The sequence below is a fragment of the Falco naumanni genome, chromosome Z (genome assembly GCF_017639655.2).
Source record: "Falco naumanni isolate bFalNau1 chromosome Z, bFalNau1.pat, whole genome shotgun sequence".
In the NCBI taxonomy this organism is placed as follows: Eukaryota; Metazoa; Chordata; class Aves; order Falconiformes; family Falconidae; genus Falco; species Falco naumanni.
The window spans coordinates 56,740,938-56,753,935 of record NC_054080.1 but is presented as its reverse complement, the minus strand read 5'-3'; the positions used below and the strand labels follow the sequence as shown (position 1 = coordinate 56,753,935).

The 12,998-nt window shown below is 36.4% G+C and overlaps 1 protein-coding gene across 5 annotated transcripts in view; it reads left to right on the top strand.

The window, feature by feature from the left end:
* The window catches only part of SMARCA2 (SWI/SNF related, matrix associated, actin dependent regulator of chromatin, subfamily a, member 2), a 120,410-nt gene that overhangs the window by 84,336 nt on the left and 23,076 nt on the right, over positions 1-12,998 (top strand). For all 5 annotated transcript variants that reach the window (XM_040579072.1, XM_040579068.1, XM_040579070.1 and 2 more), the window contains one exon: positions 1,624-1,842. In XM_040579072.1, the coding sequence (XP_040435006.1) occupies positions 1,624-1,842 (219 nt within the window). The remainder of the gene's footprint in view (positions 1-1,623; positions 1,843-12,998) is intronic.

Below are 12,998 nucleotides of genomic sequence, written 5' to 3'. Positions count from 1 at the left end.
GTTGCCAAGTTAGCAATAAAACAAGCCACATATCTGACTTCAATGAGACATTTTTTGAAATTAATTCAGACTGAATGAGATGTTCTTTGAAAGGTGAAATCATGAAGTCTGCTATAAAAAAGTAAAGACTATGCAGCCCATTCATCATTGTCTGAGGTAATGAAAGATGGAGAAAACCCACATGTATTTATAGTTGCTTCTTGGATGTAGTTGGACCCGCAGAGTGAAGACACGCATCTTAGGTTCTGCGTTTCACTGAGTTTAGAAATCAGATAGGGCACCAGATAAGGTGATGTGCCTGAGGAATTATTTTGGAATGCTTGTATTTGAGAAGTGCCAAGATGAGAGAAGATTCCGCATATTCAACAGTGCAGTCAGTAAGCCTGTTAGTAATCTGGCTGGATTTGAGCTGCCCCTGTAGATAGATAATACCTCTGCATTTATGCATGTCTCCATCTTGACTAGGGATGTAAAATGCTGGCATGTCTAGTTGGCATTCTGTATAAGCACAGCATCATGGACACAAGGGAAGGGTTTGTGCATAATTGTCTTTCAAACGTTAACTGGCCAAAGCGGTAGCCTGTTCTGATGCTACAGCCAATTCTGGTGTGAGTCTATTTATGTTAGTTTTTCAAACATGAAAATTAAATGCTTTATGGCCACCTGTTTGTTTTCTTTGCTTAGCAACTGATTACTGAGTGTTTAAGTGCTATATAACTCTTCAAAAGGCCTATTTGAAAAGGCTGTTCATATTACCTGGTTTGGGCTACTTAAAAAAACCCGCACATTAGATTCACAGGACCACAGGAGCATAGGTCAGTGTAGAGTCGAGAGAGGTGGATGCTGGCGATGGGAATGACCTGAATACTCAGGAATGAATCCTGAGTATCCATACCTGTTTTCTGAGGTAATTGTTCACCACACTTGAAATGAATTTATGTGATTATTTCAATTTCAGCTGAAAGTCTTAACATTACCTTCTAATATTCTTAACACTTTACCTAATCTTATTTGGTATTTTTGTATGTGTTCTGATAATTGCATAGTACAGCATTAAGTTCATGGTTTAAGCATGTTGGCTTTCTGGCACTGTGTAGGCAAGCTTTTCTCTGAATTTCTTAATTCTCTGCCTTGATTCCTTTTTCGTCGTACCAGTTTTATATCTTCTTCTGATATTCAGACTCACAAAACTAGTGTGTTTTTGGTTATTCTTTTTAGTAAGATAATAACAACAATTTAATAGGATGTTGTCAAGGAATGATTAGAATTTGCAGATCACAGTTATGAATACAAAGAAATTATAAAACCTGTGCAAAAAAGGACGAGAGTTTTTTAATTAACACAACCGTGTTCTTGTGATCTGTGTTGTATCACTTAGCTGCTGTGTTGTCTTATTTACTTCAGTAAAAGCTAGTTCTGGAGTAGTGAGCTTGACTGAAAATAAAGTGTAGCTTCTTCTTTTTATAGTTGCATTTTAGAAATACTTAGAAGTGTTGTGGAAGGGAAGTACCTGTGAAAGACTTGTTTTAAAGTTTCAAGTATCATTAGCTAGCCACGAGTTTCCATGGTTCACTTAAAATTTGTCCTTAAAACTGTTTTATCCTTTCCCAACTGCCACTGCAGCGCATGGACATGGACCGTCGCAGGGAGGATGCCAGAAACCCCAAGCGTAAGCCCCGCTTGATGGAGGAGGATGAATTACCATCCTGGATTATTAAGGATGATGCTGAAGTTGAAAGGCTTACGTGTGAAGAAGAAGAGGAGAAAATATTTGGAAGAGGATCCCGTCAGCGCAGGGATGTGGACTACAGTGATGCTCTCACAGAGAAGCAATGGCTGCGGGTAGGTTGTCCCTTTTTTGTTTGTTTCTTGGTTGTTGGGTTTTTAAGAGTTGAAAATTATTCATTTGTGGTGTTTTTTTTTTTAAAGAGTGCACAGTTGCACCAGGGAGAGCACAATATAGTAGTTAAGGCCAAATATCCCAATCCAGCTTTTGCTGCTGTGTTGAAGGCATAAATAAGTTTTAAGCTGCATTGCTGAAACTTCAATCAGTGTTATTATATGCTGAATCAGGACTGTGATAACTTTCTACTGCAACTATTCTCTTGCTGTGGACCCTGACATATTTCTTATGTCTTTAGACACTTTTTTAAGTGTCAGCTTTAGGATACACGAAGAATTCTTTTATGATGGAGAAGACCAGTTATCAGTGTATATTACAGCTTTCTGTGCTGCAGAAGCTTATTTTATTATTTTTTAAAATACCTGAATTTAACCCTTTTAAGAATTTGGAAACTTTCAAGTAAGTCTTCTTACTCTCATGCTGCTTCATTTCCAAGTCCTGAGCATTTCTTTGCTCTACTGAGATCAAAACCGTTAATAAACAGTACAAGAACTTAAGACCTGAAAGTAAAGATTCTAAACTTAATTTACAGCAAATCTATGATTTTGTTGTACTTGAGGATTCTTGATATTCTTCTGTGAAATACACATCTAATGAACTGTAATGCATGTCCCCTTTTCAGAATGGTAGTAACAGGGGTAGTAAGGAGGTGTGAGGATTGATTGTTGGTAAGTCTTTTCAAAACCAGGAAATTTGATAATTTTAAGATTTCCAAAACATATAGATAAAGTATTGTATGTACAAAACTAGTCTACATGGTTTGACAGAGCACGTTTTTACATAGTATAATTACAGACTTAATACAAACATGAATGTACAGTGTAGTTTTTGTGTATAATTCGCTAAAGACAGGTGGAAAACTTACCTACTTTCGTTACAAACATCACGTTTGTGAGAGTGCATTGTGCAATACTATGCTAAGAGCTAGTCCAGATTCTGCTGCTGGATGTAAAGCTTAGGGAAGCAAAGGTTTGGATTATATATCAGCTGTAAATCTAAGCAAGTTTATGAAACTACAGGAGTTTGATACTTGACATTGTCAAGTAGTCAGTGGAGAAGAAAGACCTGGAAACATAAACTGCTGTCTGGATTCTCAAACATTTTCCCTTTCCTATGAAGGAAGTGCTTGCAGTGCTTGTCTACTCAAGGTCATTTTAAGCTGATTATTTTAAATGAAGAAATATTCTGGCTATAGCAATGTAAAAGTTAGCTTTGGCTTGTGCGTTTTGTGTCTTGAGCTGGCTCTGATATTTGTGTTAAGTGCGTTACTGTCAAAAATGGCAGCCCCAAAAAAATCATCCAATTCATCTTCCTACTCAGGGTGGAATCAGACAGTCCTGTGTCATTTATAATAGATGTTCACCTGGTGTATTCTTCAAAGTCTTCATTAGCAGTGAATTTAGAAGTCCACAGGAGAATGTATTTAACTGTTTGGCTTTCTCTTATATTTTATCTGATTTTTCTTATTGGATTTTAAACCTATTATTTCTTATTCTAATCACTCTGGCTATGCAGAACAGGCTGCTACCTTTCTTTATATCATAGAAGAGTTGTCTCCCTGTTCAGTTCATTGTTAAGGTTAACAACCACTGCTCATTCAGTCTTTTCCCATAGTTCCTGTTTCCTGGATGTCTTGATTGTTTTCAGTGATTTCCCCGAGCTGTTCTACATGTGACTGACATCTTTCTGCAAGTTTGGTCAAAAGCTAGACATTAAAATTCCAGGCCTCATTTGAATGATGATGAGGAGTTCTTTTGCATAACTTTTACACCTCACGATCCAGTATTTCATTTTCTTAACACTGAAGGTATTGACTCGTGTTAAATCTTTGATCCAGTATAAACCCTTAATCCTTTTCTGTGAATCTACTTCCTAGCCAGTTTTTCAGAATAATGTTTTGTATAATCAATGTTTCCCTCCTAGTAAGAGGATTTAGCAAATGTCTATGTTTTCTTCACCAAAATTATTCTGATTTTTAAGCCTGTCCTCAGGTGATCTTCTGATTGGCTTGGTGTTCTTTGAAGGGTTAGTAGACATACTTTCTTTTTAAAGACATTAAAAACACTGAAAAGCACTGAACCATTTGATAAAGAGCCATTAAGGTCGATTCTGAAAACAGTTTATTAGCAGTTCTCCATTTACTTGATAGTCATTTTTTTCATTGTTCCCTTCTGAGACTTGTGTGAGGCTAGGTCAGAAACCTTGCTAGTCAAGATGGTACGTATACTACCCCTATTTCAACATGGCTTGTTACTCTGTGGGGAAAAGTTAGTTTTCCTCCTCCTCCTTATTGACTTGTTAAACATGTTCTCATATTAGCTAAATTAAAACTAAGTCAGATTGCTTTACAGTGAATTGCAGTCACTACTGTGACTCTATTGTATACATCTTTTAACTTACAGGTGAACTGGAGGGTGTGTTGAAACAAATGCAAGTGTAGGAACTACTAATATTTTTTAGACTCTTTACTCAGAGGAATTAAGTGTAACACTGCTTATGCAGGTTCAGAATACAAACTCCTCTCCATTGTGTGGCTACTGAAATCTAAGTCAAGTTTTCTGACTTTTTTCATGATCTTTTCTTCCATGAGTGTATGTAAGAACAAGTTCTTTGCCACATCCATTGTCTTCCCACAACCATTGCTTCTGTGTATTCTTTCAGAATTTAGGTGTTTGTTTTTTCTGTAATTACATCTTTGGAAGATTATAGAAAAAGTGATAATAATCTTGTACAAGGTTTTCAGGGGAATCTTTAACTATATAAGCATATAAAATTGTGGTAGATAGTTTATTGACTCTTGTGGCTTTGTCACTGTGACTTGTAACAGTATGGTGCATATTGTATTAAAACTGAATTAATCATTTCATGTTAACTTGGATGCAGTGAACTACTTGTATCAGTAGAACTGGAAAAAATAGAAGAACCAGTAAGTTCTGAATTAAGAATGGTACTTTAATTCATAAGACACACTTTTTCCCATGTGCTGTATCATGCCACCCTTCAAAATAGATACTTGTATTTTGTTGCAATGTTAAAGAAGAGTGAGATTTATTTATCAGCAGCAAGGGATGCCCCTCATTTCTTCTCTCGCTGTGGTTGGTGTTGCAGCATTATAGCTATCTTCTTATGGGTTTTTCTGGAGTAAAACTTTGCATTTCTGGCTGATAAGTTGGTTTCATAGTATCAATATCTAGTCCTCAGCTGTCTCTTTTTCTTTATGTGGCTTGTGGAAGTTGACTAGATCTTTTCCAAGAAATTTTGCCTCAATCAGCAGCCACAACTTGGACTGTGGAGATCAGCTACCTGCTCCTTTTCCGTTAGACCCTGACCCCTCTGCTGGTACACCCAACACTGAATAGTCTAGTTAAGATCATAACACATCCCCCAGGATCTGTCATACACCTCACAGTCTGTATGCATGATCAAGTCAGGGTTGGAAGGGACCGCTGGAGGTCATCTAGTCCATTCAAGTATACTGGCAAGTACCTGAGTTTGGAAACAGGAGACAAAATAATTACAGAAGCCAAACCTATGGACATACACATTGTTCAGTGAGATTGTGCTGCTGCCATGATCAATCTGTAATTCAGTAACAGCCTCCCAGGGAAGCTGTGAGACATAAACGGTCTTCATCACTAGCTGTCACTGCAGCCTGCTGTTCTGTAACTGTTGGCATAACAACCATATTTCTTTATAAAAAAAAAAACAAAAAAAAAAAAAAACAAACAACCAAACACAAAACAGGAAGGGAGGAGTTTGCTTGCTGATCCTACAAAGCATTTATATTCTGGGAGTATTTCATGAGCAGATTCTGTCCCTGCACCACTTCTAACAGGACTGCAAATACTTTGCTGGATCCCATGGCAGATTATTTTCTAGAGGGGTCATCTGCTAAGGACTCCATTGCTTAGGGCAAACTTCAAGAATCAGAGGATTTTTTTGAGTAGTTACAAGACTCTTAAGACAGCTGCACCTGGATTCAGCTTCTCATTTGATTTAATTGCCGGCTGGGTGACTTGAATAAAGTTTTATTCCCTATTTGTTCAGTTAATTTGAAATAGTTTTGCATGTTGGGCAGAGAAACATACTTGAGCCCGAAATGAGCAGTGGTTCCTTTACTTCAACACAGACATGCAAAAGTCAACTATTGTGGACTGCTTGTTTTGCTGATCTTAAAATTGTAAGTGAAATTCAAGCATTTCGTCTGTAATTAGTCAATCTTATTTAAATTTAAAGAAAAACCAATGCTGGCTTTCATATCTGGTGAATACTGTTTGACATAATCATGACATAAATTTTATTTGCATTTATGTTTACTAAGGTAAATATGTTGTGTAATAAAACAAACTACTTAGCAGCAAAATGTTGTGCATGTTTTCAACTGTTTTCTCATTAGCTGGAACTTTACATAAGTTTTTGATTTTACACACTCTCTAATACTTTGTTAAAAGTTAGGTCTAACATCAATAGTAGTAAAGTTGGGCCAGCTTGTTACTAGAAATTGACATAAATTACCAAAAGTTTTTCAGTTAGTTTTGTGTTTTCTGAGAGAGCTTCCCTTTCATGTATACAACTTTTAGAATCAGTACTAAGAAGATCTTTTAAGATCTGGTTTCCTAAACTGTGATGGTAAAATTTGATCTTACAGTAGTCTGTTAGATACTAAAATAACTGTGTGGAAAATCAGCATTACATTCAATAAGTGTTTTAGCTTTACTTTTCATCTGCTGATTGTAATTTTTAATTGTAGTGGAGGTTTTTTATATAGTCTATATTGGAGACTGAAGTGAAGGAGGAGGAAAGAAACAACCTTTTACGTAGTGTTTATGTACATAGTTTATGTACATTATAACTCTCCACCCCTGGTTTTCTCTCTTCCTTACTCTATACCATTTCTACTTAGAATTGCAAAGTTTCCTGACTTGCTGTTAAACCTAGTTAGTAAGTGACTGTTTGCCCAGGGCTTCTGATCTAAACTATTCTGTCTATTATTGAATTGCAGATCCAATTGAATTTCTAAAGCTGTAGGGGAAAACAAGTCACATTTAAAAGACTTGGTCACTGGAGGCTTAAAAGGTCCACTGTCCCAGGGTGTTGTTTATTTTGTGACCTGCAATCATCAGGATGCCCAAGTACTTTTTTTGATGTGCAAGATGAGATTGTTAAGTTTTGTGCATGTGGAAGCTGATTTATTGAAGTATTAGGAAATGGGACATGACTTTAAGGCTTCACAAAGCCAAACATTTTTGTGTTCTCAGTATTACTCTACCCATCATGCACTTTTCAGGAAATTCAGTTCAGAATCTATTCCAGAAAAGGAAAAAAATGGGTACTTCTAAGTTACAGTGAAATTAAAACCAATGAAGCAGTTCAGATGAAAGGGGCTTGTCTTGACTTTTGATTTATGACAAGGAATTTAAATGCACCTACCTGATAGCGTTGGTCTCTATTTTGGCAAGATGGGTTTGTAAGTTTATAAAGAAAAGAACCTGATTTACACTCTTGGTATCTTTCTCAGAATCTGGAGGCAGGATTGAGCGTATTGGTTTTGGAAACTATCAAAGTACTTTGAAATACCTCTTCAATATTTGAGAGATATTGTCAATAAGGCATTTTTTAGTGTCGAAGAAACAGTTCCAGTGTGAGAAAGACCTCAAGTCAGGAAAGCTGAACAGCTGTTCAGAGTACCTATCGGTAAAATATTTTGCCATATTTTCATGGGATTCTTTTTTTTAGTCTGTGATTTTGTCCATATAGGTTACATGTAAAGTACCATAACAAATATTAACACAATTTCAATTGGAATTGTACCTATATCTGTCCCCTAGAAAATATTAGAATAGTGCTTATAAACACCTTTCTGTATTTTTTTTTTAAAATCTAAGTATTGTTGTTAACATGAGGCTTAAATAAACTGCATTTCCTTTGAAATAGCTATAATTTTCTGACATACCAAGTTTATATAGCCTAGCAACCATGAGTTAAAACTCTGGGTTTCAGGCTTAGTTATATTATTACTGTTTCAAGTGCAAAATTTTGTATGGAAAAATTAGGCCCTGTGGTTAAGATGCCCGAAATACTCTTCACATGGAAGTTCAAAACTCAAATCAACTTCCAAAACTGAAACCCAAATAACTACTAAATACTTTACAAAATCCACAAAAAAGGTCTGCATTAAAATTTAAAACATTACTGTTGCTAGGGACATGTGGCAACAGAAAAAGAAGCAGCAAACATTTTAACACTTGGGTCCACTGCATTGCTCTGTTCTCTGACATGCCTTGACAGTAATGATGGTAGGTCACATGCAGTAGATGGCCTTTTGTCACTTACCTAACTTGTGAATAGAGGCAATAAATTTTCTTGTGTTGATTTGCATTTCCGATATGTGTAAATTACCCATATCTTTCCAAGTATACATTGTGGCCAAAGTATTTACTCACTCTGCAAAAAGGGAAGTATTTAATATTTTGCCTTGTTATCAGGGGCAAGGTGAGAGACTATTATTGTAAAGTGCTGTCTTTTGAAGGCAAACCTGAGCAGGTGATGGGAAGCTTCACACTGATATTTTCCATGCAGCAGGCATGGCTGGCAAAAGTAATCATTTTGATGGATCAGTGTATATATGCAGAACTCTGCTTCTGCAGCTTCTATAAAACCCCACAACTTAAATGAAAGCAATTTGTCTCTTTTTGTATGTAAACATGTGTGGAAGTACTAACTTGAGAAATATGGAAGAACAGAAAAGTTTCAGACTGAACTTGTCAAAAATTGCTCAGCCTATCCTTAGGCGTATCGTGAGTGGAAGGCCTTAAGCATTTGGCTTCCTGGATCATCTTACCTTGCTTAATGAGTACATCAGTGTATTTCCTTACTCTAACAGTGGAAATTTAAAAAAGGACATCCCACAAAAGCTTTCCAGTAATCATAACCTTATAATTTCATCCTGTACTCTGAAATTGTTGAGAATGTTACAAATTAGTTTGATGGATATCCATTATATATTCTTTTCAGTTGCATCTCACAATGTAATAAAATATTTTTAGCTGGATTTCAAACTCAGAACCATAGGACTTTGTTGCTGCTTACAGCCTTGCTTTAGTTATTTAATAAGTGCCCTTATACTATATTATATCTTATTCTGTTGAGAAATTTCACTTCCCTTTAAGCCTAATTGCCTTTCCAGGAATCTTCTTTGTATTCTTCAGTTGGTCTTTACTTAGCTAATAGTTTTTCCTTGTCAGACTGATTTGCATTGCAATGTATCCCAGAAGACCCAAAAGGCCCTCTAGACAGATACTGTTCACATTAGATTTTTACTTTTATGCTGCGATATGCATATTAAGGGTCAAGCTGTATTGTAAGTCCTGCCAGTCTGATTAACTGCAGCTTTAGAAGCATCCTGAAAACATGGAACTCACCGCATCACTGCTAGAAGTTAGCCTCACAAAACAGTATTTTGCTATAAAATACATAAAAGATACATAAAACTTAAGTATTCTCAGCAAGCTGTCCAAAGTTTGACTAGGTTTCATTTCATGCTATCTTCCTCCATATTCTGCAAAGTTACTGAAAAACTCTATTGGATTGTCTTAAAGGGCTAGCTCCCACTGTTTATTCTTCAAACACCATCTCTCTCAATGAGTAAATTTTTTTCCTCTGTTGGCATTGAAAGTGAATAGTCAAGTCTGATCTCTTGCCATGCGTTTTCTTATATTATACTGTCTTAGCATTGTATGGTTCCTATTCCTAACTGCCTCAGAGTACCTGCATTAATAGTGATAGATCTCTATAACCAATTTCCCATGCTATTAAAAAAATCCTTAAGCTGTTTGCTGTGAATACATAGATACAAGAGATCCTATGAACATCCCCTTGAAAAATAATGAAACTATAATGGTTTCTGAAAGCTGAGGGTTTTTTCATTTTGTTTGTTTTATGCAATATATTTTATCTGGTTTGTATTGAATTTATTTTTTCCATTTTGCTCCCATTTAGCTATCTTCCACATTTTAAACTTGGAATGAAAAAATGCCTCTTTAAGAATGTGTGGATATACTTGAATGTAAGGGAGAAGGAGGACATATGGAAGAAAGTACTTAATTGTGTGACTACTGGCAGAAGCTGTGTTTACTTTGACATGAATAAAAGTGACAGTTTAAGCTTTGTACTATAAGCTCTCATGCTATAGTATTAAGAACAGTAGTGTTTCAGGGCATGTGCAAAATTTATGCTCACCTGTTAAAAATGGAAGCCTTTTGTTAGTCTGTTGATCACAAAGAAAGAAAACACTTTTAATATTTTCTGAGCAATTAGAAGGCATCACTGGATATCTGTTCACTTGAGAGCCAAATTCACTTACTCTAAGGCTAAAGATTTGGCTCAAAATGAGTGATTTCACACTGGAAATCTGCTGATCATACCTTTGTTTTACAGCCCTCAGCTCTGTTGTTTCCACAGTAGAAGAGGCAGCTTGTTCTTCATAGGAAACTTTCTACTATGATATGGTATCCAGCTGTTGGGTGTGTTGCAGAACAAGAGTTGTTCCTGTCCACTTACCTTTGTCCAGTGCTTACTCAAATTTATGTTTATCATAGAAAAGTTATTTGTCACTGCAAATGTTAGCAAGGTTCACTGAAAATAATTGTGATCTTGGAAAGAGCCAAAAATGCCATTTCTTTCTGAAGGACTGATCTTGTAAGGATATAAACCCTTGTTGTGGTTTAACCCCAGCTGGGAACCAAGCACCACGCTGCCGGTTGCTCACTCCCCCTTACTCAGAGGGATGGAGAGGAGAATTGGAAAAGTAATGTAAAAGTCAAGGGTTGAGATAACAACAATTTAATAATTTAAACAGAATAAAGAGGTAAGAACAATAATACTAACAATAATAGTAATAACAAAATGGAAAGGTGGGGAAAAAGGTAAAGCAAAAGCCGCACATGCAAGCAAAGCAAATCAAGGAATTCACTCACCACTTCCCATGGGCAGGCAGGTGCTCAGCCATCCCCAGGAAAGCCGGGCTCCATCACACATAACGGTTACTTGGGAAGACAAATGCCATAATGCCAGAGGTCCCCCCCTTCCTTCTTCTTCCCCCAGTTTATATACTCAGCATGAAGTCATATGGTATAGAATACCTCTTTGGCTAGCTTGGGTCACCTGTCCTGGCTGTGTCCCCTCCCAGTTTCCCGTGACCCTCCAGCCCTCTGGCTGGCAGGTCCCAAGGAACTGAAAAGTCCTTGATTTGGTATAAACGTCACCCAGCAACAACTGAAAACGTCAGTGTGCTGTCAGCATAGTTCTCACATCAGAGCCAAAACACAGCACTGTACTAACTACTAAGAAGAAAATTAACTATCCCAGTGGAAACAGGACAACCCTGTATTTATACCAGGTATCTTTCTGATTTGATTAGTAGGGTCTCAGAAGAAAAGAGAGGCAATGCTCTTTGAATGAAGAATGGCTAAGCCCTGGAAAGTTTTTTAAAAGAAATTAAAAAATAAACCATTAATTCCCATTCCAAAGGAATGCCAAGGAAAATAGAATATCTTCTGTTGTAGGACACAAAAGTGTTATGTTGTTGACTAAATTCCATGCTTGTTATTTTAAAGGAATTTAGGAAAAAATGAGAAAAGTAATATCCCCCACCTCCACCTGGCACATGTCAGAAAAGGGTAATTTTCTCATGCAATTAATTATCCTTGCCCCCTCTCATAGGGAAGCTAATGTACTTGATCAGGAAAAAAGGGTGACTGGAGTACTGATAATGTCACAATACTGTTGTCAGTATACTGTCATCTACACAGCTGAAATAGGCTTTCCTGGATCATAACTCCAGATAAGTCAGGGAGAAAATGCTGATGAAAATAAAAAAGGAAGAAACCCTTCCCCTTCCACTCTTCCTCACTCAAAAAAGTCACTAAATGATCAAGAATCCTGTCAGTGCAACAAACATATGCATCTCCATCATACTGATCATGATAAAGAGGAAAAAATGAGGCATCTCTGTCATGATAGATTTTACTTCAAGATGGATTGCTTGTGAATCTGAAGCCAGGAAACATGTATCTTCCTTCCGTCAGCTGTTTTTCTGTGCTGGTGAGAATTGCATGTCATAGATCATTCACAAATGGAAAGACTGCAGCAGGTACCAAGGAAGACTTGTTGGCAGTCAGAGCCCTCTTTCTTAAACCTTAGGAAATATGAAGGACCTTTCTGTGATTAGTGTGAAATGAAATGCTTCCTTATTTGAGTTCCTGCTAGAGGTTTTCTTGGATTTCCTGATCATCCATTTTACTTCAATAAGGCTTTGGTACCTGCAGTCATCAAAATAACCCAGACTTTTGCTGTCCGTATCAAGCTTGTAAGAGGTTCCTATAATTCTTGATCTTTGTTTTTTTGATCTGAAGCAGTTTTGGCAAGGAACACTTAAAGAAATCAGATTTCTTCTGTGTCTAGCAGAGGTGTAGCAACTCATGGCTTAATAGTGTTATTTATAAATTTTGTAGATAAAAGCTAATGTACAAAAGTAGATTGCGATTTTTATCCATCTCAATTAAATGAAGTGAGTATTATATCCCTGTATGCACATTAAAGAATTGATCATTTTCTCCAATTTTAAAAGCAAGTATGTATAGAAAAATTGTATCATATTAACTTAAAAAAAAAACACGTCATGGCTTAATCATAGTTTCCTGTTTTGTTGTCATTTAGTTATTTGAAGTTAGAATTTCAAACTAAAATTAATTCAACTAAGTCAGTCTTGAAAGATAACTTTGGTCACCTGAAGTTTATTGCTTTACATATGTGAGTTTGTAAAGATTATTCCTCCCCCATAAATTTGACTGCAGTATTTTCATAAGCAATAGCCTTGCAGTGTCTTTCTAAAGTTAGTTAATCTTATTTATTCTGTAAATCTTACTTCTAATTATACTTCCAAAGATGCCTGTGACTATTTCCTATGCCAGTGTGTCAACAATGTTTATTCTTCAAGTCATCAATACGCTGTAAAGTTCTGAGCCATCCAAACTACAGGGGTTACCATCTAATTCAGAACTGCTATTATAATATCACTTTCAGAATATTTTTTTTT